The sequence below is a fragment of the Podarcis gaigeae genome (assembly GCF_964106915.1).
Source record: "Podarcis gaigeae genome assembly, chromosome: 2".
NCBI classification, from domain to species: Eukaryota; Metazoa; Chordata; class Lepidosauria; order Squamata; family Lacertidae; genus Podarcis; species Podarcis gaigeae.
In genome coordinates this window covers 49,241,800-49,269,353 of record NC_139679.1, presented here as the reverse complement: position 1 = coordinate 49,269,353, position 27,554 = coordinate 49,241,800, and the positions used below count along the sequence as shown (strand labels likewise).

The 27,554-nt window shown below is 38.9% G+C and overlaps 1 protein-coding gene across 21 annotated transcripts in view; it reads right to left on the bottom strand.

Annotated features, from left to right (window-relative positions):
• The window catches only part of TENM2 (teneurin transmembrane protein 2), a 712,099-nt gene that overhangs the window by 65,033 nt on the left and 619,512 nt on the right, over positions 1–27,554 (bottom strand). For 19 of the 21 annotated variants that reach the window (XM_083718520.1, XM_083718523.1, XM_083718504.1 and 16 more), the window contains one exon: positions 5,988–6,134. The exons of the other annotated variants lie outside the window; for them this stretch is intronic. In XM_083718520.1, the coding sequence (XP_083574646.1) occupies positions 5,988–6,134 (147 nt within the window). The remainder of the gene's footprint in view (positions 1–5,987; positions 6,135–27,554) is intronic. 21 annotated transcript variants of the gene reach the window in all.

Genomic DNA, 27,554 nt, shown 5'->3' with positions numbered 1-27,554 from the left:
GTAGCAGCTGGACATAAGAACACAAAGAAGGAAGCACAAAGACAGAAACCACCGGGCATCCTGCCCCCTCCTGCAAACCAGCAGACAGAAAATCTAGTAAACAATACTTTAGCTTCTTTAAATGCTTAAAAGTACAACATTATCACTGTTTTCCACTAAAGATAATTGCCAACAGCCATACAATTATGGAGAAATTCTGGTCAAGGGCACCCTGTGGTGTAACCCTATAAAAATATTGAAGGGAGAAGAAGCATGAAAATTTGTTAACACAGCAGCAGTGTGGAGTAAGGAAACAGACTACAAGAACAAACGAGTATTGGGTCACAAGTAACTCAAATTCTACAGTTATGGGGATGTCACAGCAGGCAGAGACAAATGGAGAGGTGAAGCTCTATTATGGAAATCGGAAGATTTCTGTGAGCTCTCTTATGAAGAACACCCAAAGAATTTAGAAAAAGCAGCTCCAATAGAGATGAAAAATGATATTCGGAGTAGCAGAAAGAATGGCTGGTTTTAACTCTTGGCTCAGTCACAAGTTTCCTCTGTGTCATTGGGCAAGTCCTTCAGACATACATTCAAAGTACTTTCAGAAGTGGATTACTAAAAGAGCTAGTGGCATGTAGCTGCGGGTATATGTGAAGGTGAGCCTCCAGGATAAATATTTTACATAACAATGAGGCAGCTACTGAGAAGATGCCTGTGTGTTTCTGTTGTAGTAGTTTCTGCAATTTTTCTAGGATTAGAATGTTTCCTCTTCCCATGGCTTCTGAGTACTTGGTCATAATTATTGAAGCTATTTGGCAAACTTACTCAAATGCGTATCTTGATGTCCTAGAATAGTTTTTCATGTTGGGAATGCTGCATCAGGGTTTTTATTAAAACATTTAGAAATACTTCTTGAAATGATGACAAGACAAGGAGAAATTTATTAGTTGAAAATGCTGAGCAAATATTTAATGTTTAACAGAGCAATTAGTTTTGTTAATTATCATATGGCACTAGGTACTGTATTGAAGACTTCATGAAAAGTTGATGAATTCTGATCTGAAGTCTACTTTTATCAAATTTTTGAAAAGGTTGCTTGGAAAGGAATGTTTCTACAATAACATACGTGGCACTGAGAGATTTAGACATCATTGCATCCACTATTTTTTATCAAATGTCAAGTTAAGTATTCAATATTTCAAAAGTAGTAGCAATAAATTATTTCTATTGCAATAAACAATTCAGTTTGTCAGTTTGGGAAAGGGCTAGTTAGAGCTGAAATTATAAATGAAATGATAAATAGATGGAAATGAAATTGACAGGTTCAGGACAGACTATATAGAAAGCCTTTTCTCATGGAAGATATCATTCACACAAAGAATTCATTTTTACATTATCTGGTGATGGCCAAATATTACACAAATCCATGAACAATAGGCATGATAAACCTATTACACATAACTTCTAAGTGAGGCCTCTGTGTTAAGAGGGAACATGGTCCTTGATTATCAGATACTATGAGTAAAGAAAAGGAGATGCCTTTATGACCTGCTTATGACATTTCCAGAGGTAACAAGCTGAATGCCTTAGAACACAGAGTAATGCAAGAGATGGCAGTATGGGCTGAACCAGCAAGTTTCATTCTGTTCTTATTTACATAGCTATTTTGGAGGCAGCCATTCCTGTTTGCAATTCTGGCAAGTATAGTTAGCCCAATAGCTTGAGGGAGATGTATTTCCCCAAGGTTTGTTCCAATACCTTAAAATGTAAGCAAATTATAATGCATTGCATCAGTGCTTTTTGCTTGTCTAGTGTTGTTGTTGTTTAGTCGTTTAGTCGTGTCCAACTCTTCGTGACCCCATGGACCAGAGAACGCCAGGCACCTCTGTCCTCCACTGCCTCCCGCAGTTTGGTCAAACTCATGCTGGTAACCTCGAAAACACTATCCAACCATCTCGTCCTCTGCCGTCCCCTTCTCCTTGTGCCCTCCATCTTTCCCAACATCAGGGTCTTCTCCAGGGAGTCTTCTCTTCTCATGAGGTGGCCAAAGTACTAAAGCCTCAGCTTCACAATCTGTCCTTCCAGTGAGCACTCAGGGTTGATTTCCTTCAGTATGGAGAGGTTTGATCTTCTTGCAGTCCATGGGACTCTCAAGAGTCTCCTCCAGCACCATAATTCAAAAGCATCAGTTCTTCGGCGATCAGCCTTCTTTATGGTCCAGCTCTCACTTCCATACATCACTACTGGGAAAACCATAGCTTTAACTATACGAACCTTTGTTGGCAAGGTGATGTCTCTACTTCTCAAGATGCTGTCTAGGCCTGTCATTGCCCTTCTCCCAAGGAGCAGGCGTCTTTTAATTTCGTGGCTGCTGTCGCCATCTGCAGTGATCATTGAGCCCAAGAAAGTAAAATCTCTCACTACCTCCATTTCTTCCCCTTCTATTTGCCAGGAGGTGATGGGACCAGTGGCCATGATCTTCGTTTTTTTGATGTTGAGCTTCAGACCATATTTTGTGCCCTCCTCTTTCACCCTCATTAAAAGGTTCTTTAATTCCTCCTCACTTTCTGCCATCAAGGTTGTGTCATCTGCATATCTGAGGTTGTTGATATTTCTTCCGGCAATCTTAATTCCGGCTAGGGATTCATCCAGCCCAGCCTTTCGCATGATGAATTCTGCATATAAGTTAAATAAGCAGGGAGACAAAATACAGCCTTGTCGTACTCCTTTCCCAATTTTGAACCAATCAGTTGTTCCATATCCAGTTCTAACTGTAGCTTCTTGTCCCACATAGAGATTTCTCAGGAGACAGATGAGGTGATCTGGCACTCCCATTTCTTTAAGAACTTGCCATAGTTTGCCGTGGTCGACACAGTCAAAGGCTTTTGCATAGTCAATGAAGCAGAAGTAGATGTCTTTCTGGAACTCTCTAGCTTTCTCCATAATCCAGCGCATGTTTGCAATTTGGTCTCTGGTTCCTCTGCCTCTTCTAAATCCAGCTTGCACTTCTGGGAGTTCTCGGGCCACATACTGCTTGAGCCTTCCTTGTAGAATTTTAAGCATAACCTTGCTAGCGTGTGAAATGAGTGCAATTGTGCGGTAGTTGGAGCATTCTTTGGCACTGCCCTTCTTTGGGATTGGGATGTAGACTGATCTTCTCCAATCTTCTGGCCACTGCTGAGTTTTCCAAACTTGCTGGCATATTGAGTGTAGCACCTTAACAGCATCATCTTTTAAAATTTTAAATAGTTCAGCTGGAATACCATCACTTCCACTGGCCTTGTTATTTGCAGTGCTTTCTAAGGCCCATTTGACTTCACTTTCCAGGATGTCTGGCTCAAGGTCAGCAACCACACTACCTGGGGTATACGAGACATCCATTTCTTTCTGGTATAATTCCTCTGTGTATTCTTGCCACCTCTTCTTGATGTCTTCTGCTTCTGTTAGGTCCTTTCCACTTTTGTCCTTTATTATGGAAATCTTTGTACGAAATGTTCCTTTCATATCTCCAATTTTCTTGAACAGATCTCTGGTTCTTCCCATTCTATTGCTTTCCTCTATTTCTTTGCATTGCTCGTTTAAGAAAGTCTTCTTGTCTCTCCTTGCTATTCTTTGGAAATCTGCATTCAATTTCCTGTATCTTTCACCATCTCCCTCGCATTTTGCTTGCCTTCTCTCCCCCACTATTTGTAAGGCCTCATTGGACAGCCACTTTGCTTTCTTGCATTTCCTTTTCATTGGGATGGTTTTCGTTGCTGCCTCCTGTATAATGTTACGAGCCTCCATCCATAGTTCTTCAGGCACTCTGTCCACCAAATCTAAATCCTTAAACCTGTTCCTCACTTCCACTGTGTATTCATAAGGGATTTGACTTAGATTGTATCTTACCGGCCCAGTGGTTTTTCCTACTTTCTTCAGTTTAAGCTTGAATTTTGCTATAAGAAGCTGATGATCTGAGCCACAGTCAGCTCCAGGTCTTGTTTTTGCTGACTGTATAGAGCTTCTCCATCTTTGGCTGCAGAGAATATAATCAATCTGATTTCGATGCTGCCCATCTGGTGATGTCCATGTGTAGAGTCGTCTCTTGTGTTGTTGGAAAAGCGTGTTTGTGATGACCAGCTTGTTCTCTTGACAGAACTCTATTAGCCTTTGCCCTGCTTCGTTTTGATCTCCAAGGCCAAACTTGCCAGTTGTTCCTTTTATCTCTTGACTCCCTACTTTAGCATTCCAATCCCCTATAATGAGAAGAACATCCTTCTTTGGTGTCACTTCTATAAGGTCTTGTAAGTCTTCATAGAATTGGTCAATTTCAGTTTCTTCAGCACAAGTAGTTGATGCATAAACTTGGATTACTGTGATGTTAAAAGGTCTGCCTTGGATTCGTATCGAGATCATTCTATCATTTTTGAGATTGCATCCTAGTACAGCTTTCGCCACTCTTTTGTTGACTATGAGGGCCACTCCATTTCTTTTACGGGTTTCTTGCCCACAGTAGTAGATATGATGGTCATCCGAACTGAATTCACCCATTCCCGTCCATTTTAGTTCACTGATGCCCAGGATGTCAATATTTATTCTTGCCATCTCATTTTTGACCACCTCCAACTTACCCAGGTTCATGGTTCTTACATTCCAGGTTCCTAGGCAATATTTTTCTTTACAGCATTGGACTTTCCTTTCGCTTCCAGGCATATCCGCAACTGAGCGTCCTTTCGGCTTTGGCCCAGCCGCTTCATCAGCTCTGGATCTACTTGTACTTGCCCTCCGCTCTTCCCCAGTAGCATGTTGGACGCCTTCCGACCTGAGGGGCTCATCTTCCAGCGTCATATCTTTTATATGCCTGTTGTCTTTGTCCATGGAGTTTTCTTGGCAGGGATACTGGAGTGGCTTGCCGGTTCCTCCTCCAGGTGGATCACGTTTGGTCAAAACTCTCCACTATGACCTGTCCATCTTGGATGGCCCTGCACGGCATAGCTCATAGCTTCTCTGAGTTATTCAAGCCCCTTCGCCACGGCAAGGCAGTGATCCATGAAGGGGGCTTGTCTAGTAGGTTTGAGAAATAGATTGACTGATTCTGGGGCCGAACCCTCGCCAAAACAACCCTGGGTGAAGGAGCAGGATGAATGCTAACGGGGTGGCATTGGGAAGGAGGCGGGAAGGCACCCCCCTAGCCCCTGTGCACCGTGTGAGGGAACCAGTCATGCTGCCCTAAATCCACCTCTGGTGCTAAAATGAAACACTAAATATGGATTAAAATTGTCTGATCAGCAGGACTTTAAAGCACAGCTCAGGGCTCTTGCAAGCCGCCTGCAAAGAGCACTGTGCGGCGCTTTCAGACATCTGATCCGCAGCACTTCAGGAGCCAGGTGTGCAGTGCCTTCAAAACTCCACACACCCCAACTGGCAGGCCTTTAGAAGCCCCTTGTGGGCTTCAGAAGCCTAACCATCTTTTTATCTGCCAACATGTGATGTCCTATATGATTTCAGGTGATTGGCAGCTGGCTTTTCAACTGCATCTCTGAACGTAGAATATAAAGTTTCTTGTGTTACCTTTGTCTAAGATTCTGCCTGTCATCTTTGCTCTAACAAATATTTACAGTACTTTGTAAAGTATCCTACTTAATCAGCTGTATCTTTGCTTGAATAATGTGTAGTGCAGGCTGCTTTTCTGGACTTTTAGGTCATAAAGGGTGCATACCTGAAGACAGGACCGAGTCCTAAAGTTCTAAACCATACAATTCCCAACTGTAAACTCCGGCAGCAAAAACCTTAGTTTCACCAGAGATGAATGAAGCTCTACATTTTAAAAAGAAGTCTTTAAGGTCACATCATTTCCCCCACAAGAGCTCTTCTTTCTCCATCTCATTTGTTTCGAAGGAAATGTAACAACAACACTTGACAATAGTAGGAGAGGGGGTCTTTCTCTAGTAAAATGACTCATGACGAAGCCGCACATAACCCTCTGTTCTTTAGGGGCTGGGAATTGGAAGACTTTTGCTCACCTCCCTCATTATCCTTGTTATCAGCACAGGAGGTTTCCATAGCAACATTGCATCCAGGCCCTCTCCAGCCGGTCTGGCAGACACACTGCCAGCTGTTCTGACCGAGTGTGCATCTCCCATTGCCATTGCACAAATCAGGGCAGCCATCTGGTTGAAGAAATGAAGAAGATAAGTACAAGAAATACTATTTGCACTAAGATTCTATGCTCAAGGCACATTAAACAATGTTACTGTGCACTCAAAAAGAAAGCTGAAGGCTGTATCAAACATGCTTGCTGGTGTAAGGAACATCTTTTTGCTTAGAGGATGACTATGGGAAGTAGAAGGCAAAAGAGAAATAATGCGTAAAAATACATGTAGTCTTCAGTGTCATAAATGTATCTTTAGGGTTGATTTTAATAGCAAAAAAGAATTAAGCTTCTACTGCAGCTAGATCTTATTCCTATTTTTTTTACATTTGAATATCTATAATTTTATGACATGTTACTAGCTCTATATAAGCATCCCCCCAAAGAATCTGAGACTGTGGTTGGATTCCTGCTACAAGTATCTATAAATTATTAGGGGACAAGTGTAATCTCAATAAAAGGAAATTTAATCCACGTGCATTTTTGCTATATCAGGGTTCTATAACCTAGATTGTGGGCTTGTACAAAACTCTGAAATGGAACATTTCAAAATAAATGTGCACTTTATACAAAATATGGTTATGGGTGGGAAAATGAGTGCACTCGTTCTACTTAGTGTCGTATCTTATTACCTGCGAAGCTACCTTAAAATAGCGAAGATCATTTAAGGGCTCCAAATTATTAAGGGTATCTTTCCTTGCTACCAACTAATTTTAAGTCTTGGATTTCCCTGGATTTTTAATATAAAGGTAAAGGTAAAGGTACCCCTGCCCGTACGGGCCAGTCTTGACAGACTCTGGGGTTGTGCGCCCATCTCACTTAAGAGGCCAGGGGCCAGCGCTGTCCGGATTTTTAATATACACACTTGGAATTCTGCAGCAGCCAAAGGCTACAACCAAACTACTCAGGAGTAACCATGTCACAGTAAAAATTGCAGCCTCCCTTGTACAAAAACACAAGAAGGTTAAAAACATCTAATAGCTGAAACCCCTTTCACAAATTGGAGGCAAAGTAATTTGTGTTCTGATTGCATAATTTGGTGAGCTGCAACACTAATGGATGTGGAGTGGTGACCCCTGCAGCAATGGAATGTCATGACTTGTGGAGTTGCACTAACGCAGTGAACTGGCCTGGAACTTAGAACCACAGGATCACAGAATGTGCTTGTGATGAAGCTGAAAGTGATTTATGTGCACCAGAACCACCCATCAACAACTGTGGTCTAGCACAGCCAAGCAAAGCTGTTGCATAAAGAAATTCAGTGGGAAATTAAATCTAAACAATATCTTTAAGCCTTCTTGAGTCACAGCTACAAATATATACAAGATTCAGGAATGAGATGATGATTCAGTGCCAACTAAAGAAACATAATCCCACTGAAGCTACAGTTTAACATACTACAAACAAGCAGTATTTTGACTCTTTAACCATAACAATGAATTAAAAATTGAACTGAAGTGAATAGTTACTTGTTCTCTCTTCCATTTCACTGAACACTTTTTAAATGGGCTTGGATATTTATTAATGATCTCGCACTATTTTGACATGTGGAATTACATGGAAGCTAACAATTTCAGTAGGTCCCTATGATCTGTAAAGTGAGTAGTTCTGTTTAAATGTTTCATTGTTCTGAACATACAAATGTGTACAGACAATTCTGATCACACAGAAAAGCAAAATGGATAATAGGAAAGCTTTGGCAGTCAGCATCTAGAAGGTAAAAAAAGTCTCAGAGGAAATAGGACCTGTACTTTTTGATCAGTAAAACATAGACATAGTGAATAGGAATCAGGAACAAGAGTGCTTGAGCAACTTCTTTCAGGAATATATTTTCTCATTCATGCGATGGCATTTGATGCATGAATGTGATACAGATCAAAGGCTGGTAAGCTAACCAAAAGGACATGATCTGATCTATAATGGGAATATCCAAGACCCTTAATTATTATACAGATCATGCTATTTTATAATCTCTGCCTCAAAAAATAGTCACACTGACATCGTCATAATTACACATAAGTTTTTCAGGATTGTGACCAAAAATCCAAAAGAATCAGTTTTAATGCCAGAAGCAATAATAAATATGAATATGGATGGTGCCTCTTGGTTATGACAGCTGCACAATATTGGAGATAACATCACATATCTTGCATCTAAACAATGTGCTTGTTTACTGTGATGAAGTAAAATAAAATAAAATTGTTCTTTGATAAAAATCCTTGGGAATGTTTCTAGCAGGAACGTTCAAGCAACAACCCTGCACCAAAAAAACATCAGGGCGTGTTTCCCTATCTTGAAGGGCAGTAAGCACAAGCACTGGTGTCAGGGGACATCCTCTGGGGAATGGCGGTTCAAATCCCTGCGACGGGGTGAGCTCCCGTTGCTCGGTCCCTGCTCCTGCCAACTTAGCAGTTTGAAAGCACGTCAAAGTGCAAGTAGATAAATAGGTACCGCTCCGGCGGGAAGGTAAACGGTGTTTCCGTGCACTGCTCTGGTTCACCAGAAGTGGCTTAGTTATGCTGGCCACATGACTCAGAAGCTGTACGCCAGCTCCCTCAGCCAATAAAGCGATATAAGCGCCGCAACCCCAGAGTTGTCCGAGACTGGACCTAATGGACAGTGGTCCCTTTACCTTTACACCCATTTTTACTTTTTCAAAACAGACAGGGGACAACTTCAAGGTACAATTTGCAACACTCAGCTAGTGCTGACAGGTTCCTCAGAGAAGCAGTACATCAGCCTTAACTATGCCTTCATATAATCTTTTCTATTTGAACAGAAAGTATGTGTACAGCTTTAGGCGGGAGGGAATTGGATACTTCAACTTATTTTAGGTATGGTATACCTACCGGTACTATTGCTGAACCATTATGTCTAATCTGGACCATTTCTTTTTTGAAGGTAAACTGTTCACTTTCCTTTCACAGCTAGTCCTTGAGCTCTCTGTTGCTACTGCCAGCTGTGTGATGTGGGCTTGTTTTTCACAAGCCTGGAGAAGGCAACCTCAGTTTATAATGGCCAAGAATCACTACATACTAACAAGCCCTATAAAACTCCTTCTGCTGCTCATAAAGTGTTCTTAGAAAGTACTATTCACCCTGCTCTCAGGCAGAAAAAAAGAACTGCTTGCATTATACAGGCACAAAAGGAGGCAAGTACTCTGTGCAGTCTAAAATAAATCTTGAAGATGTTTTATTTTACCTCTTCAGCATGTCATGCATGCTGTCTGAACAACCACAATGATACTATATCAAGGGAGGCATCATGCTGCAGGACACATGATTTGTTTTAAATGTAAAATGAGCATTAATTGTGAATATATACACTCTGGGTTTTCTTGTTGAAGGGAAATTGGAGAGAGATAAACAGATCAGAGTAGCAGAGGGGGTTTCTCCCCCAGTACATCTGAGCAAGATGAAAACATGAACAAAATCTCTGAAAAAGTTTTCATTGCAGCTGGGAATTAATAGACATGACTTTGCTTTTAGCTTGAAAAAGGAAGGAAGGAAGACTATAACGGACATGGTGTTGCTAGGAAACACTTTACCACCACAGCAAAGTTCATTCCATTTGTGGCCTTCCAAAGACAGATTTTATATTTCATAAACATATAAAAAATCAGAAACAGTTTCCATTAAAATATAATAAATACCTAAAAGCTAGTGCATAGATAGTCTACAATGTGATCTAATTATTTACGTCAACATGGGTTGCTTTGTGCATGTGTCCCTTTTAAAAAGCTGTGTAAATGAAGGATAAATTTAGCTTTGACAAAAAGCTCTAAGTGCAAAGTAGTGGCTACTTAGGATCTTTATAAATGCAAAAAAGCACATTCAAATTATCTCCGCATAAATATTTATTTGGCAGACAACACAAAACTGCTTTGTCAACCATTAGATAGATAGCTAGATAGACTGATAGATATATATACATATAGCTTGTCTTAAGAGCCCATTTATACAATACCTAGATGTCTACACAATCATCTATGAAGTAATAATTGTTAAAAGCGTATCCATTATTTTCATGCAATATATTTACATTTCAATCTAAATTACTTGCTCCTAAAAACTTCCTGAATATGTATAAGAGCTGGTGGTGACTGGAGTATCATGAGATGCTTATATTCATCTAACACTTACTAAGGCTCTTTACCAAATTATCTTGAAGAGCAGGAATCAAACTCTGCATGCTAGAATAGTGAAAACATTTTTATAAAACTCCAAATGCTCTCGCAAAGAATTCTGTTGCAACACAACAATATGAGTACTAACTATGTAGGTAAATAATGGGCACTTCAATCATTCCTTACAGAAACTCGAGCCAGAGTTTTAAAGTAAACTGGAAACTTAATGCAAGCAGAGTATCCTAAAGATAGGTACACTGCTGTAACCCTATATATATGAAATATGTTAACAAAAGATATTATCAATGGGCTTCTGAAACAGAAGGACATTATACTAGGACAGGTTTCCATTAGCTTCACATAATACACTACTTTAACTATGCTAGCGCAGATTTCTTAGTCTCCAAATTAATATACAGGTATATTTTCACGACAGCTTTTTAGCCTATCAGTTATTTAGAGTAACAATAGCCCTATCCAGGCCTGTGCAGAGCTTGTCTGAGCCCTGGGGTGGCAGTCTTGTTAGAATAAAGTTAACATTAATGGGATTTCAAAGCTGGAATTGACATCCGGGGGGGGGGGGGATTTCTGAAAGGCGGTACTTTGTCCTGGATCTTAGGCAAGTCAATTGAAAAATAACAGGTTTTTGGTGTTTTTGTAAAAAAAAACCCAACTCAACAACTTTTGGGGTGTCCTGGCTTTTACTTTTTGAAATATGGCAACTCTACTATAAACTCAGTCAAAAAAGCAGCTGGTTCCTGGCAGAACCTTGGCTGGCTTATCCCAGCAAGGCCCAGGGTATGTATACCTGGCTCCCCCCACCATCTGTACAGGCCTGGCCCTCTCACATGCTCCTTCCATGCAATAGGCAATGTATGAACAGGGGCAGGCTTCTCTAAGTGATGGTTCCCTAACTGATGACAAAACCCCTCCCCATATTTCTTATTTTCATGCTGTCATCCCTCTTGCTTTCCGTTGTGCCCTGAACAAGGGAACCACCCACACCACCCGAAATCTGGTGTTGGTCTTGCAGCAACCTGTGGGTCCCCAGATGTTGTTGGACTACAACTCCCATCATCCCTGAGCTCTGGCCTTGCTAGCTAGGGGTGATGGGAGTTGTAGTTCAACAACATCTGGGGACCCACAGGTTGAGAAAGGCTGACTACAGGCAGGCAACAGCCCACAAAACTGTCCCTTAGATCATATGTTGTGCCGTCCCCACTCCCTAGTGTCTATGCATTGAGCATGGGCACCTGCAAAGGATTGCATCAGCTGCAATTGTCCACACTCAATGCACAGATGTCAGAAGTGGAGTCAGAAGGCACACCCTGTGCTCCACATATTAATCCTATGTGTGGACAGAATGCATCAATACAAATATTGACTTCATGTGTTGCAGAGATACAACTTGGGAAACATCATTCTCTGCATTAAACAGCATAATTTTCTTCCTTACAATATATGACAGAAAATGTTTTTTAAAAAGCTCTCTTTGTTCAACTGCAGTATACACAGTCGAGCAGATAGCTTATCAGAATAGGCAAAACATAAGTAAATGAGGGCAGAGCTCTTGGATGTCTCCAGCAGTGTGCCTCAACATGATCTAGCAAGACCACATATCTGGATAAGAAGTTACCTTTTCTTGACCTTTTGGTTCTCAGCTTGCCTAAATCAATATTAGAGGAGGATTGGGAAAGGCTATTAATTAAGAGAATGAACTTACCTGACTCAGTAAGTTTTGTAAATTTATTGTTTTTGCAATATCAATGCAAATATAGATGATTAAAGTTCTTTTATATAAGAACAAAAAACAATTAGAAAATCCCCATCCTATACTATATACTATGGATAATGGTATTAAAGTATAAATAAATCACTGTGAACTTGAGAGCATAAAGCAACAAGACCCAAATTAACATGGTTTCCTAGTATAGGATTCTATGTTCATTTCAAAATTGATTAAACTTCCATAATAAGTCTAGTTTATCAATGGTGGAACTTGTTAAACAGCTTAAGTAAAATGTATGCTAAGCTCTCAAAATGAGTTACCAATTTAACTCACATATTAAACCCTAACTAAACTTTTCAGACTTGGAATATGGAGAACAGAGGGGTATTGGTACATAGGATTTGGTATGGTTTTTGTTTTTAAGTTTACAGTATATGGTTATTTGTAGTGGTTATTAGAGGTGGACAAATATGTAAGTTTCTGTTTCTTTTCATTTCTCATTTTTCCAATCTTAAATTTGGTTCTTATTGTTCCACATCAGTTTGCATTTTCTTTTTAAAGGCCTCATGACAATTTATTGGCATTTAGTACAATTCCTCCCAACAACCACACTTTTGTGAAGCAATTTCCACTGATACAATGCACACACACTTGTATTAATTGAATTAATGACAAAATAAGGGGTATAAAAGTGGGCCAACTACGTTGTAAGTTAAAAACTTATGTGGATGATGTTGTTTTGACGTTGGAACACCCACTAGAAAGTGTACCAGTGGTTTTGGAGGAATTAAAGGAGTTTGGTAACTTAGCAGGTTTTAAACTAAACAAACAAAAACAACTAGTCACAATGCTAGTAAAAAATACGGATGCTCAACTCACAAAAGACTTGGAAAGAATTAGAAGTATGAAGAGTGAAAAGAAAGTAAAATACCTGGGGATATGATTAACAGTAAATAACCGCAATATCTTGAATGATAATTACTCAAGGGCTTGGAAAGAAATTAGAACAGATTTGCAAATCTGGAATAGAATGGAGTAGAATATTTTTTTTTTGGTCAATTCCTTGAAATCTTTGAAAGGAAAGATTTTTCTTTTTCTTTGTTGTATCGTTTTTGTTCATGCTTTGTTGATGTGGAATGTTATCAGAAAAGTGCGTGCATGCGCACCCACACACACACGGTTCTTTCTGTGAAAAAAAGAAAAGCATGACTGATTTTTTCCAATAAGGTTGAAAAATCAATAACTCCTATGGATTGTACCTTGCACATTCCTAATGAACTCAGACCTTGGCATTCTTACAACTGCATTTCTTCTCTGTAGAATCTATAACAAGTTGAAAAGCAGTCTTTGGTTTTATTTTGAAGGACGGGGAAAATGATCACAAACACAGATTTAAGCAGTACTCAATGAAATTTAGTCCTGCCGGTTGCATTTGTGTCATGTTAAAGGTATTGTTGACAGATTCATACAAGATTTAGTAAACAGTATTAGTTTTTGAGATCAGATTAAACCACAGAGTATTGTTATACAACTACTGAACATGAGTTTACAAAGAAACAGGTTCCCTTTTGAAAAACAAAGATACTATGGGCTCCTGTCAAAAAGTTACTTGGTTCCCTCAGGAGATGAAGTATGATGAATACAGAGTGCCATAAATCTGTCTGCATCTAGGAAGAATTGCACTTCTAGGCCATTGTAACATGAAGTAGACTACTGCAAATACTACATATCGCACAGTAAGCAATCTTTAACCGAGAACCCAATGATTTGATAACTTCTGAAAGTCTTAAGGACATGGCAGCATCCTTGTTCTTGATTTCATATGGCAGTGCATTATATCCCAGCACTAATAGCAGCTCAATCCAACAGCTCACATCAATTTAAAGGGCTGGTTCAGACATAATACTAAACCAGGAACGACAAACTTCTCCCTTTTGGCTATGAAGAAGGAATTTAGAAACTAGTAACAGCATGGCCTCAATGGGGTTCAAAGACTGGTTTAAAACAGAACCATTTCTTTTATGCCTTAATACACTTGTGCATTTGCAGAAACTAAGGCAAGGTATTACCTTTTCCCAGATCCAAGCTACTTAACAATGACATTTCAAAATTCCTCCCCCAACCCATTACATACACAGTACCAGAAAAAATGTACTGAGATACATGGGTCCTGAGAGACAAATACAACAGCTATCCTAGTCACACAATTCCAAAGGAGGAATTATTTGTAAATGGGAAAATGCTCCATTTCAGGGCAAGGTCCCAGATGGAAAGGCTTTGCTGTAAGACCCCCAAACCAGTCCAGGCAGGGGCATGGTCAAGAGGCAGCAGTTCAGGTAAATTAGTTGTGACTGCCATACAGAGCTACTAGAAAGATATTGTTCCAACAGTTCCTTCAGCTTGGTACTGAGACTTTCAAGCTGGAGCTGCTGGCACTGCATGTAGGGTGATCCCCAGGCTCCTTAGACTAAGATTCCTTACTCTTCCTGAGCTTCGCTACGGTCCGGGGCCTCTAGGTCATCCATCGTGAGGAATCCTACAGCTAAAGTATGACAGAGGGAGACATAGATATGCTCCAGGACAGTGAGGGGCAAAGATGTGACAAAACTGTGACAAAAAGTGATGATGGATCTACATATTTTGAAAAAAACTTTGAAATACAATTTCCAACATTTCTGCACTGCTGGTATCCTGAAAAAATGGTTCCAATACCAGAAGGTCACAGGTAAAATGTTTATTGTGAAGCTCATCCTTAGTGTGAACAGCTTTTGTAAAGCTCTCCTAATCCCTTTCTTTAATCTGTACTATATGCAGGGACTACATGTAGCATGTACATTCTATTAACTACTACATTTGGGCTCCTTCATTGCACAAATTCCTTCTATTTGCACATTGACGTGGGCTCCTTCTATTTGTAAAAACTCATTTTTTTCCAAACCGCATTAGATGATCAGTAATGTAGTCTTGCTTGTCCAAAGTGCGGCATGTCTCCATTAGGGAATGGTTGTTGCTGTGCTCATAGCTCATGAACAAAGCAAAGTAGAAAACCTGTTGCCTCCTTTATTCATCTTCTTAGTTTCCTTAAGACAACCACAGCCATGGGATAAATTGTCATGCAACCATCTCAGATCAACCTAAAAATTCTCCCTTTAAAATAATTAATACATTTTGCTTCCTTGGATCCATAGTGAACAACAACTTGCTACTTGAACAGGAATAAAACATTTGTATCAGGAAGGAGCTCTTGACAGAGTTGGGAAGTATGTTTGGAATAATGTCAAACTAACCACCAAAATGAAAGGCGCTTCAGATGTTATGGAATGCAGGAGGACCAGCAAGTAGTATAATATAAGGTTATTATTATATATCAGTTGCCAAAAAGAGTAACAGTTAAAACAATTACAAACCAAGTATAGATACTGGCTGGGATAAAAATATCCACTTAGAAGGCTTGTTGAAAGATGAAAATGTTCAGCAGAGGCCAAAAAGACAATAGAAATGATGCCTACCTGATATATAAAGGTAAAGGGACCCCTGACTGTTAAGTCCAGTCATGGACGACTCTGGGGTTGTGGCGCTCATCTTGCTTTACTGGCCAATGGAGCCGAAGTTTGTCCGCAGACAGTTTTTCCGAGTCATGTGGCCAGCATGACTAAGCCGCTTCTGGCAAACCAGAGCAGCACACGGAAATGCCATTTACCTTCCCGCCAGAGTGGTACCTATCTATGTACTTGCACTTTGACGTGCTTTGGACTGCTAGGTTGGCACGAGCAGGGACCGAGCAGCAGGAGCTCACCCTGTCACGGGTATTAGACCACAGTGCCTTCCTGTACCTTGGGTTACAGATGCTTCAGGTTACAGACTCCGCTAACCCAGAAATAGTACCTCGGGTTAAGAACTTTGCTTCAGGATGAGAACAGAAATCATGCAGTGGCGGCGCGGGAGGCCCCATTAGCTAAAGTGGTACCTCAGGTTAAGAACACTTTCAGGTTAAGAACGGACCTCCAGAACGAATTAAGTTCTTAACCCGAGGTACCACCGTATATAGCAAGTCACAAAGTGTAGGTGTCACCACACTAAAAGCCCCATTCTGAAACTGTGAGGAATGAAGCTCCTGATAAGATGGTATTTGCAGGATGCTCTCCCCTGCAGAACACAGAGACCAATTGGGTATATGAGGGATGAGATTACCTTAATTTATGATTAGGTAAGGTTACATTAATGGTTTTAGTGCCACAGATGAACCCTGAAGAAGGACTTTGCTGGTAGATTGAAGAGTATTGCCATGAGACTGAATTGCATCAGAGTACTGCACTTGCTGCCCATTTACTACAGGCCCAATTCAAGGTGCTGACTCCAGTGTATAAGACAATAACTTGAAGTTGTGTCTCTCCCATGATCTGTCAGCCTGTGCCTTAATATTTTTAGGGGAGTTTCTGCTGGTGGTCTTGTCTATAAGAGTTCATTCAGTGGGGACCCAGAGCAGACTTTTCTTTTATATGGTGTCCCAGTTGTGGGGACATTTTCCTGGTGGTGATAAAACTGTCCCTCATACAATTGGTCTTCAGATGTCAAATGAAGACATATTTATTCCTCCTAGCCTTTGGAGATTACTGAGCTGACTCCCAGTTGTTTCTTGCTGAATTATTTGCTGCTTTTAGCATTCCTTGTTTTTTGGATATGTATCATAATCTAAACGTTGATGCATGGTTTAACAAACAAACAACATCTGGAGGGGCACAGTTTAGCCAACCCTGTTCTAGACCCTGTTGTAGAATTTCACCCTGAATTTTACCATGAGGCATTGCAATGGAAAATGGGAAATATAAAGTACATTCATCAGTGGAAAAGAATTTATATAGAATGTAAACACATATTTGGATGCACTTTTAACTGGATGCTTAATTAGCAGATTTTCTTAACAGCTTTCTTAAAGCAGTTATGGTCTGTTGTGAAAATCCTTCTTAATCAGGATTTTATGCAACTGTGTAATGACCCAAGAGTCTCTTTCTGGTCAGTGTACAAATCCAGGAATGATATATACTTAATGCATTTAAAGCATTTTTCTCCTTATAATTTATAAAACAGTTTGCTCTTAATCAGAGTTATCTGAAAGCTGTGTTTTCTGTAACTGCACCATTCCAACCAAATATTCACAAGGGATATCTAATGCTCATATGGAATGCGATCACAAATCATTCTGCTCCCCTTCCCAGTTCTCCCACATAAGAGAATGAGGCTGTTTCTGGTTGTGTGGAGCACCTGGTGTGCACAGGCACCTAACTCCTGCAGGTCGTCAACCAGGTATGTTGCTGATGTCCTTTGCACAATAAAGCACACCTACCATCCCTAATAATATTACACGCAGCTCCTATACATTATATACGGTTAGACCCATAGATCAGAGGCTACTTTCACTAAGAACAGTATAGTACACAGAACAGAATAGGAAAGAAATGGTGGGGAAATGCAACAGCAAGTATCTGCAGAAAAAAGATCTGGATCCCCCTTCCCTTCACATTTCTGCATTTATTGCATTAAAAACATGTATGTAATAATATGTAAAGAATTAATCTAGGAAACACACAATAACAACAGCAGCAGCAGCCAGATTGCACAAAAATACCTTACACCAGCATGCTGGCCTTTGCTCCTTGTTTCTCTGAGATAAGTGCTTCAGTATATACTGCTTCATAATTCTTTAAAAAAAAAACACAGTTACTACTGCAATTTTAGTTAAACTATAGATGCCCTTGATCCAATGCCAACCTACTCTGTATTTTCCCACTGTAATTGATGTATTTCACACTTTTATTTTTCCCATCAGTTTCTCAGAACATGCTCTCTATGGAGCAGGCCATAATCAGAAATGTGGGGATTGGTATTCCAATAAGGAATCAATTAATAACGATTCTAGAGAAACAATAGTAAAATACAATTTTGTTTCTATGATTCCAGTTAAGGAATCAATGGGTCTAACCATTTGCACACTTCTTTTCTTTTCCTTGCTTTTATTATCAATTCCTATCAGAACAAAGAAACCAATGACAAATTCCGTTTGTTTTCCCTGTACCTACTAACTTTCTAAAACACAAATATAAACAAAGCAAAACAAGAGGTTCAGTCAGAAATCAATGCTGCATCTTGGAAATTACATTCAGAAAACACAAGACTTGTTACTGTTATGCTACCTGTGAACTGTTACTGTAAGACTTTGAAAACAGATGAGGAGCTGATGAAGAGGTGGAAAGTGCCCAGGAGTGGACTGGAGTGAAGGCTGTGAGCTTGGTCCAGTCCGCCCCCAGGGCGGAGCCAGTACTGCAGCTTGCCCACAATTGGCAATTTGAGGGCAGGCTACAATCCCAGCTGGCTGGGATGAAGACCAAACAGGGTTGTGCCAGCCTAGCAAAACCCCTGGCCATGTCCCTCATTGGAGCCAAGGGGATGGGGAGTTCCTGTCCTGCACTGCTGCCTGACCACATATGATAAGCAGTACTGTAAGACTTTGAAAATAGATAAGCAGGAAGTACAGCTTATCAAATGCTGTAACCCTAATGCTGTCTCATATTGTGCTTTATTTTTTATTTTAAAAAGGAACAAATAATTATCATGAAATAAACTTTGACGTGGCATGCAAAAAAAAACCCCCAGTAAAAGTGCTATGATACTTTAAAATCAAAGGAATGCAGATTTTTTTTAAAAAAGAAAATTAAACCCTGCTTTCTAACTTTAATGATAAGCAAGCTGCTGCCATAAAGCTTTGTGCTATGATGCTAATTTCTTTATTGGCTCACAGAGGGAATAGGTCTGCAAGAGCAAAAACACACATTCTGCCTTGCTTCATTAAAGGGAAAAGCAAAAGACGTCGGCTTAGTTTATATTCACAATGTGCTGAAAAGTTGATGGCAGCATGCTGAAAGAACCAAGTGCCACTTTCTACCATTCCCAGTGGTAAAAACAAAAGAATGTTCTCTCATCTGTACTGACGTTTCTTTGGTTTTATGAGAATTACAATCATCAATGGCAGTTACTCCTTTTGTATTTGCACAAACTGAATTTGCAAAAATAACATCATTTCTCTCCTTGTGGGAGATTCCAAGCCATTTGAGATCAGTATTTTGATGCTGAACCACTTTTGTGATCAATAAATCACTAGCTTGTAAAGAAAGAGAATTAAGTAAAATGTTATTACTAAACTAGTAAGATACTTATTTTCTCTCCCTCTCCACTTTAATGCAGCTTTCTGGATAAAATATGAGACTATAATTTCTATACTTTTAATTAATTATATATACATGCAGCCCGCCGTTTACGAAGGGGTTATGTTCCAAGGCACAGTGCGCATTGGTCGTGTATAACTGAAACCCATTGAAAAAGACTGCAGACACCTGCTCTACCCTTTTAGTGACATTTCAGTGACATCTTTTTGATGTTTCTCAGTCACTTCCGGGTCCACATATTGAACACACTTAAACAGGGGGCTGCCTGTATTCCAATATCCTTCACATATTAAAAAAAGTATTAATAGCACTTTGGAATGGACCTATCACTATTATGCTAATGGTGTTATCGTTTTCAGTAGTATGGTGAATTGGGACCATGTTCAAGATATTTGGTGGACCTTTTGAAGAAAATTAAAATGTACGCAGCTGAAATTCTAGCTACATATATTATTCACTAACAGCTTTGTTATTTAACATATATCTAAAGAAAACATAATCACCTTCTTTGTGGTTTTGACTTAGAACTCATATAAAATTGAACACATATTCTAAAGTTACCAGTGCTTGTATATTTCAAATTTTTGTATTAAGAAATGAATCAATGTTTAATTATATGAAAAAATACCTCTATTAACTCCTGTAATTTGATGCAGAATAACTACCTGAAAATGCCTACATGCTGTCCTTCTTTGCTGTGCATAAATAACATGCCTTGTTCTTTGTAAGTTGATTGAGCTACTCTGCACTGGACTGCTAATGCATCAATATAGTATAAAGATATAATGGGATTAGGAGAAAAGCAATAAACCTGCATCTTGAATGGCAGTTTTTCAAAATTATGGTTCCCTGTTACCAATACAGCAAACCTAGTGCCTTTTGATTTACATAGTTTCTCAGAGTACTATGAAAATCTTATAGGATTTAGAATGCTATGCGTCTTATAGGATAGGATTGAAACAGGAATGAAAAGAAACAACTTGCTCGTTTGCTTGTTTGAAAACCCAAAGGGGGAAAAATAGTCTTGATGAAAGAAAAACATGTGACATGACAATTGCCATTACAAATTAAACACTGGGATCACATAAAACCTCATCCAAGCTACTGTGGGGGTGGGGTGGGGAGGACAAGTACAGACGGTCTCTTGCACATCAGCTGCCACTGAGTAGTTCACATCATGAAAAACCAGCTGCATGTCCTGCATCTGGAGCAACCTACTATAGGGAGAATGCTGTAAATCAGTCAGTCTACACATGCAACAGTTGCTGTAATCTGGCAGGAATTTTTGCAACTGCACAATATATTTTTCAGCCAGAGTGATTATTGGAATCATTGTTAAATTGTTGGGGACAGCCTAGACCACACATTGTGTGATTTGGTTTTAAATAATAAACGATATTAGATGGAATTCACCCAATGAATTGCATCAATGCAATTCTGCCTACCCTCCATGCCACATCTGCACTCAAGGCCAAATGGCATGGTCAGTGTCGCATGTAGTAAGACTCTTACAAGGGCATTATTTATTTTCATCCTACGATTCCTATTAATATATGAGACTACAATGTAAATCAAATTGTAAAATGTGTCCTTTGCTTCTTATCCCACATTAGTAACACTCAGGTATGTACATAAAGAACCTGAGAGGCTCAGTTACATTTTTGGTGTAAAGAGTGATAAGTCATAGGAGAATGTTTTTTTCAAATATATTCAACTAGTAGCAGAAATGATTGAATTATACTGAGATAGTGCCAATACCAGGATCAGCCCTTCACCTTCATGCTAGGTCTTGATGAGGATAAAGTTGGTGGAGAATTTGTGTTTACAACTCTAAGGCATCTCCATAAAACCATACATGATGCCTGTGGAAATAATGCCACTGTCTAGCCCATCAAATGTCAAATAAATAAACAACTATCTGACATTAAGAAGACATCTGAAGGCAGCCCTGTTTAGGGAAGTTTTTAATGACTGATGTTTTAATGTATTTTTAATCTTTTGTTGGAAGCAGCCCAGAGTGGGTGAGGAAACCCAGCCAGATGGGTGGGGTATGTATAAATAAATAAATAATATTATTATTAAACAAAGATTTTTTTTGCTTACTTTTATTTTTTAAAAAGATAAAGATTAAACTTTGCAAGTTTACTTACAAGTAGTTCCACTGACCTCAGTGAGTGTGCTTCATCTGAGCTCTACAAGAGAATATCACCCAGATCATTTGCAAATTTCTATATACATACAACTTCAATATGCAGCTGGTGTCTGGAAAGGCATGATTTCAGTCTCAATAGTTAGCTGAATATTCTGGATTTTTCATTCAAGAATTAAAAGTATGATGCTATGATGCATTATTATAAAATAATAATGTACAGACCAATTCTGCAAATCATTTTCATGTGTGGCTCTGAGATTTTCTTCTTTTTAAGAAGCTCCCTACTTTTTATTTGACTTCCAGTAGTGAGCGCCCAACTACCACCAGAGTTTATCTCTACAAAATATCTCTGTTATTTTGTCTCCAGCAATACAGTGTAATACCTTCACTCACGGAAACTGGTGCTGGACACTACAGGGTATAAAATAACATAGAAAACACATTGTTGGAACATTAACAGTTGGCTAGTGCAGTAAATACACTTCAGGACAGCAAACTCAGCTCTGTCCTTTTAGCAGTTAGATCAGCAGCTTGATCAATCCTATTTCATTTTTCTTTTCTTTCTGGGGCTTCATAAAAGTTCAAGAATTGATAGAAAAATCAATATAGCCCATGTAGACACAGGAAAGGAATATTCTTATTTAAGTCAGGAAGTTATTTACAAATATCTGCAGGATGCAGCTCTTTGAAGTCCTGCATGACACAGGGGAGAGGAACACAGCTGAGAAGTACACTGATTGCCTTTTAAAGTGGCCCAGAGAAGGAATAAAGTTGTATGTTTTGCACATAAATAAATGGAAAGGCGAAAAATAGCAACATTGTGTGGCATTTTCTAGTCATGACTAGAGGCGCGGAGTTAAGTGACAGATAACTGATATTCCTATTGAAATTGTGTTTTATCTGTTCCTAAAAGATCATACAGCAAGCAACTGTTGATTCTCAATAAAGCCTGAATATAATTAATTATGTTTTTACCTTACCAGCAGATAGAACAAAATCGTCACCCAAGTAGATGCAAGCTACAACAAATGAAGCACACTTTAAAATTCCACTAAATTATTGATACTTAGGCTGTAATCCTAGACATATTTATTTGAGAGTAAGCTCTATTCAACACAATGTGAATAATTTCTGAATAAACTTGCACAGGAATGTGCTACTAAGACCTATTAGTGCGCAGTTACCAACCAATGGGATCACCACAGCATCAACAGCCTTTCCACGCATGGAGGCCAGAGCGGGGGAAGAGGCAGGCGATTGCTGCACTAGCAAACAAGAAAATTGTGGTCATTTTGATCCTAAGACACTGTAACGCCATTATTGTTGCTTCCTGCACCCTGGCCCCGGCGACCTCGGACTACCTGGCTGGCAAAGCCACAGTTTATTTTACTAAACTCAGGTGTGCCTGGGAAGACTGCTTGGCAATTATGGTATTATTTCATTATAATTTTGTTTCAACATAGATTTAGGCAAATGTCATATGTTCTCTCGCACAAAAGAAGATGCAGTATTGATCACATTGGATGAAGACATTTAAATCTCTATTGTAGAAACTTTGTTGATTAAGCAGAAGGTGGCATTTGTATTCTTTATCTAGTCATGTCCTTTTTCTCACTTTCTTATAGATTGGAGTGAAAGGGCTAGAAATAACTACAGGAATATGACACCCTCTCCTCCCCAGCACTTTTTCAGAATTGCTTGCTTTTGTCAGAGGTAGCACATTTCCCTCTTTGTTATCTTCAAATTTTACCCCATCTCTTGCGGAAATTGTTTCTGCTTTTTTAAAGCTATTATTGTAATTACTTTAAGGAAATCAGTAAGAAAAAAAAAAGAAATCTTTGACACAAAGAGTATTCTAATGGGACAAAACTATCCAGCAGTGCTGGAAGGCAACACAATGTTCTACTGGGCATAGATTTGTTGATTACTGACTTAGCTATAACAGTAGATGAAATGCAAGCAATATTCTTGATCGGCTGCAACTCTTTCCCCCTTCCCTAATACTCTCCACCCCTTCTGCTCCCTGGGCCTGGAAAAAGCAGAATGTTTGTATGATGCCTAAAAGGGCAAATGTTTTAAGGTGATCTTATCAAAACAATATCTACTGCTCTACACAGTAAGATTAGTGGTGAATACCAATAGTCACAATCTAATGTATAATATTATTGTTTTGTCATTCCAAGGAATAGGGTCCAAAATGAAAGCACTTTTACATGGGCTTTTGCCAAAAAATATCCGGTTGTATAAAATAGAATACCAAATACTGTATTACATGTATTTGAGTATGTGCTGTTTTAAAAAATATTATACATGTGAGTAAAGCTCAGTTTAACTCTTCATTGAAAAGTGGGATCAAACACACCGCAGCAGCCCTGAAAAACATTAACAAGACTTCTATGTAAAGTATTCTACAACTCTGTATTCCAAGAGTCCTCAACCACGGGTGTTTAATCAGCCCTTCATTTTTTTAGTGAAAAAAATCAATGTTTTTAGCTTTATGATTCTTTACGTAATGCACATACATGTGCTACGGGTCACACTGACTTAAACAAATGCTATTTAAAGTAATTAGTTACTTGTCATGTCTATAGATGTTTAGCTCAGAATCTGTACTGTTTATTTCATGTGGGAAAGAAACATAGAAGGTAAAACATCCACCCCACCCTAATATTTTGTTTATTTTATAGTAGGCAAATCACCCACTTTCCTTAATATCACTAAAAATGGTATTAGGGGTCAACAGTATCCCACAGGTTTGCAAAACACATTTACAAACCTAACCAGTTTAAATGTGTTCTCTCATTGTTTAAATTTTTATTTGGATCCAGCAAAACTATTTTTTCATCATAGCTATCACATTGCATGAAACTTATTAATCTGGGTTTACTGAGTTCCAAATTTAAGGCGCAATAATTTGCAAGCCAATAGCTCCCACACCTCAGCAAGATACCAGACTTAAGGGATATTCTTAGTCATGAACCTTTAGGTGGCCCTTTTTCTCTGTTCATAGAAATGTGTTGCTGAGGGATGCCCTCATCACTTCTGGGGCACAATGTCACCGGCCTCCTTGAAAAAATTCAATACCATCATCAGATGTGATGATCAGCTTCAACACTGAAGTACCACTGCGAGACAAATTTGCTCCTCTGTAAGATCTATGGGATATGTTTACCTGCACTCCTGCACAATCATTCTTGCCATGTGAAAATAAATGCCATTCACATGAGATGTCCAATGTGGCAGCATATTTATGATTGAAATCTAGGCCCAGTGGAGGTTAACAAAGCAACAATAGATTTAATGGGGCTCTGTATATATAACAACTGGGCAGTGGATGATCTAAGCAAAAAAGCAACCTCTGGTTTTCACATGGAAATCATCAAACAAATCACAGAACAAAAATAAACAAACCCCAAACTCTCATGGTAAAATTTTAGCATGTAATATGTTCAAGAATTCACTTTGCGTTGGAATATTTCTTTTTGTTGTTGCTCAGTTGTAATTTCTGTTCTATGGTTTCATTATAACCTTATCCGATGATTGTAAATCACTTCATAAGTACACCACAGACCTTCATTATCACTGCAGGGAGCTGTTTTTCTCTGTGAGTTAGCAGGTGCAGGAATGGGATAGTGGTTGCAATATGCCATATAGAAAGATCTCTGGGATCTACTTCATTGACATAAGGCCACCACCTACTGTGGCTGTTTAAGTGAAGATCAGTGGCATGAGCACATTTTTAAAATGGTGCATAAGGTTTTTGCATTACCACTTTTCCAGTTAGATATAGTCACTTAACCTCTTAAGATTGAAAACGCATCATTTTCAACATATATATTATTATTACTGCACTGTGTGTTCTACAGTAGTTCTATAGTACTGTTTTTACGTGTAGTGAGCATCCACGTCTAGAATAGGTGAGAGTTTGTGTCAAAAATAAAATCCTGTATTTCAGAATTCTCAGCCCATTATGAGCCAAGCCCAAACCCTCTCTGTTGCTTATACTGAGCTTAGTACCACCTCAGAAGCAGCAGACTATGTGCATTTACATCTCCTACCCTTTACACTTGAATTAATCTTGCAGTTGGTGTAATAACACTGGGGACAGTAGGGGCTGGGGCTTTAATTTTATTGAGAACACTACTGCAGCTGCATTCTGGACACCAGGACCCCCCAAGTAAACTACATTCCCTGAGGGAACCTAGGACAGCATTCCTCAAGGTCCTCCTTGCTGTGAAGCCCAGTGTTAGCACCACCACTGTTTTGGAAATATGGAAGAGGGTGATTTGGGGAGGGGGGCAGGATGTGGAATCACATTTCTTCATCAGCTTGGAAAAATTATGGGGAAGTTTACTTCTATGTACATGAAGCTCCTGGCAGGACTGAAGTAAAAAGAAAAAATGAAGATGCTGAGATTCACTTGTTGAAAAAAATAGAAAAAAATAGAAACCGAAGGATAAACATTCAAGTTAATTTTGTAAATGTTTTAAGATTCTGTAAGCTCCAATCCTAAAGCATAATAAGACCACATCATTCTCAGTATATTTTCTATTCACCAATAATAAGGCTACAGTTTTTATACGACTCCTAAGTCCTACAAAGTTTGAGAGGAGTGCTTATGCGTCAATATTTTATACTGGAAAAACAAAGTTCAAATCTGTAGACAATGCTTTGGAAATTATTTGCAGGAAAGACTGTGACAGTGCACATTGACAGTACTTCAAAAGTGGTTGTTTTTTCCTCTCACTTGTGAAAAGCAAGGCAAAATGTTTTCTTCATAGTTTAGCCTTTATAGTTGGAACTATTAACCAGTAGGCGTAAAGTGTTATCTAGAACAAATCATATCCGAGCAATCTAAATACATTCATCTTGTTGGGTGCACAGTAACATCAAACTAAGATTGCAGTCCTATACACACTTACCTGAGGGTAAGTCTCACTGAATTAATTCGGACTTACTTCTGAGTAGATATGCATAGGACTGCACTGTAAGACACTTAGGTTACAAAAATACATGAAGACGTTTTTAAGAATAAAGACGTTAACACAAAGTTAGTGGAATAAGGTAAACCTTTTTGGAACAATTATTGATTAGACACAACATTCATATAAACCGAAATTAGTCTTGAAATTTACCCCATAAATGAACCACATTAGAAGAGATGCTGCTGCTGTTGCTGTAGAGATGCATAAGGCCAAAACAAAAACAAAAACAGAAAACCAGCCTGCATCTGCTTGGGAATATCGATTCAATGTTTATAAACTGTGTTAGAAGTATGCTATAGCAGTAGGCTAGCATCACCTTTAAATATGTGCAGGATATATATATATATATTAAAGGTCATTTCTCTTTCTAATTTAAGTGTGTGTCCCAAAAGGTTTAGCTACCCATAGAGACTTAAAAAAAAAAAAAGACACTTAACAAAAAATAAAATAAAATTCTGACAAACACATCCAATAACTTTGGTTTAAAACAAAAACAAGTCACTGGTAATAGGGCTGTCCTTTTAGAGTCTCCAGTTGCCATCATAATTTCAATTATAATTTGTCCTTTTTAAAAATGTTTCATTCACCCACCAAAGAAACGTTAAAAAAAAAAGAAATATTGAATAACTGCTTCTTTTTAATTCTCCTGGACATTTTGAAAAGAATTCGTTATCTAAATAAATGGCTCAGGAAAAAAGAAAACAGGCACACATTCTTGAGGTTTTTCTTCCAGGTTTACAAATAATGATGTGCTCAGTCTTGTATTACTTTTGTACACAACATAAGTAAATTCTCAGCAGCTATCTGGGTTTTCCATGCACAGCATACATCTTGAAAGGATAAATTAAGTAACTTAGGTTTAAAATTCAAAATGGTCAAAAACATCTGAAGCGATATATGTTTGTTATTACTTTCCAGGCTGACATATCACAGTGGAGATGCAATTGTGTTAGTCATGGCACTCGGCATGATTCCAAAGCTGTGCTGAGTAGCATGCTGTTTGGAAAGGGTATACCAGCATGCTGTAGCATTGGCTCGGCCCTCCCATGCTGTGTCAGTCTATAGGCAAACACCATGACCACTGTCACAGAACAACGCATGAAAATGCTAGGGAGCTATTTCTGTAACAACGGGAAGCCAGTTCCCCCTCAACTTGACCCCTGCTCTTGATGGGTATTGTGGTGATGTGTTTTGAATGGAATATTTAATAAGCAGGAAGCATCAGGT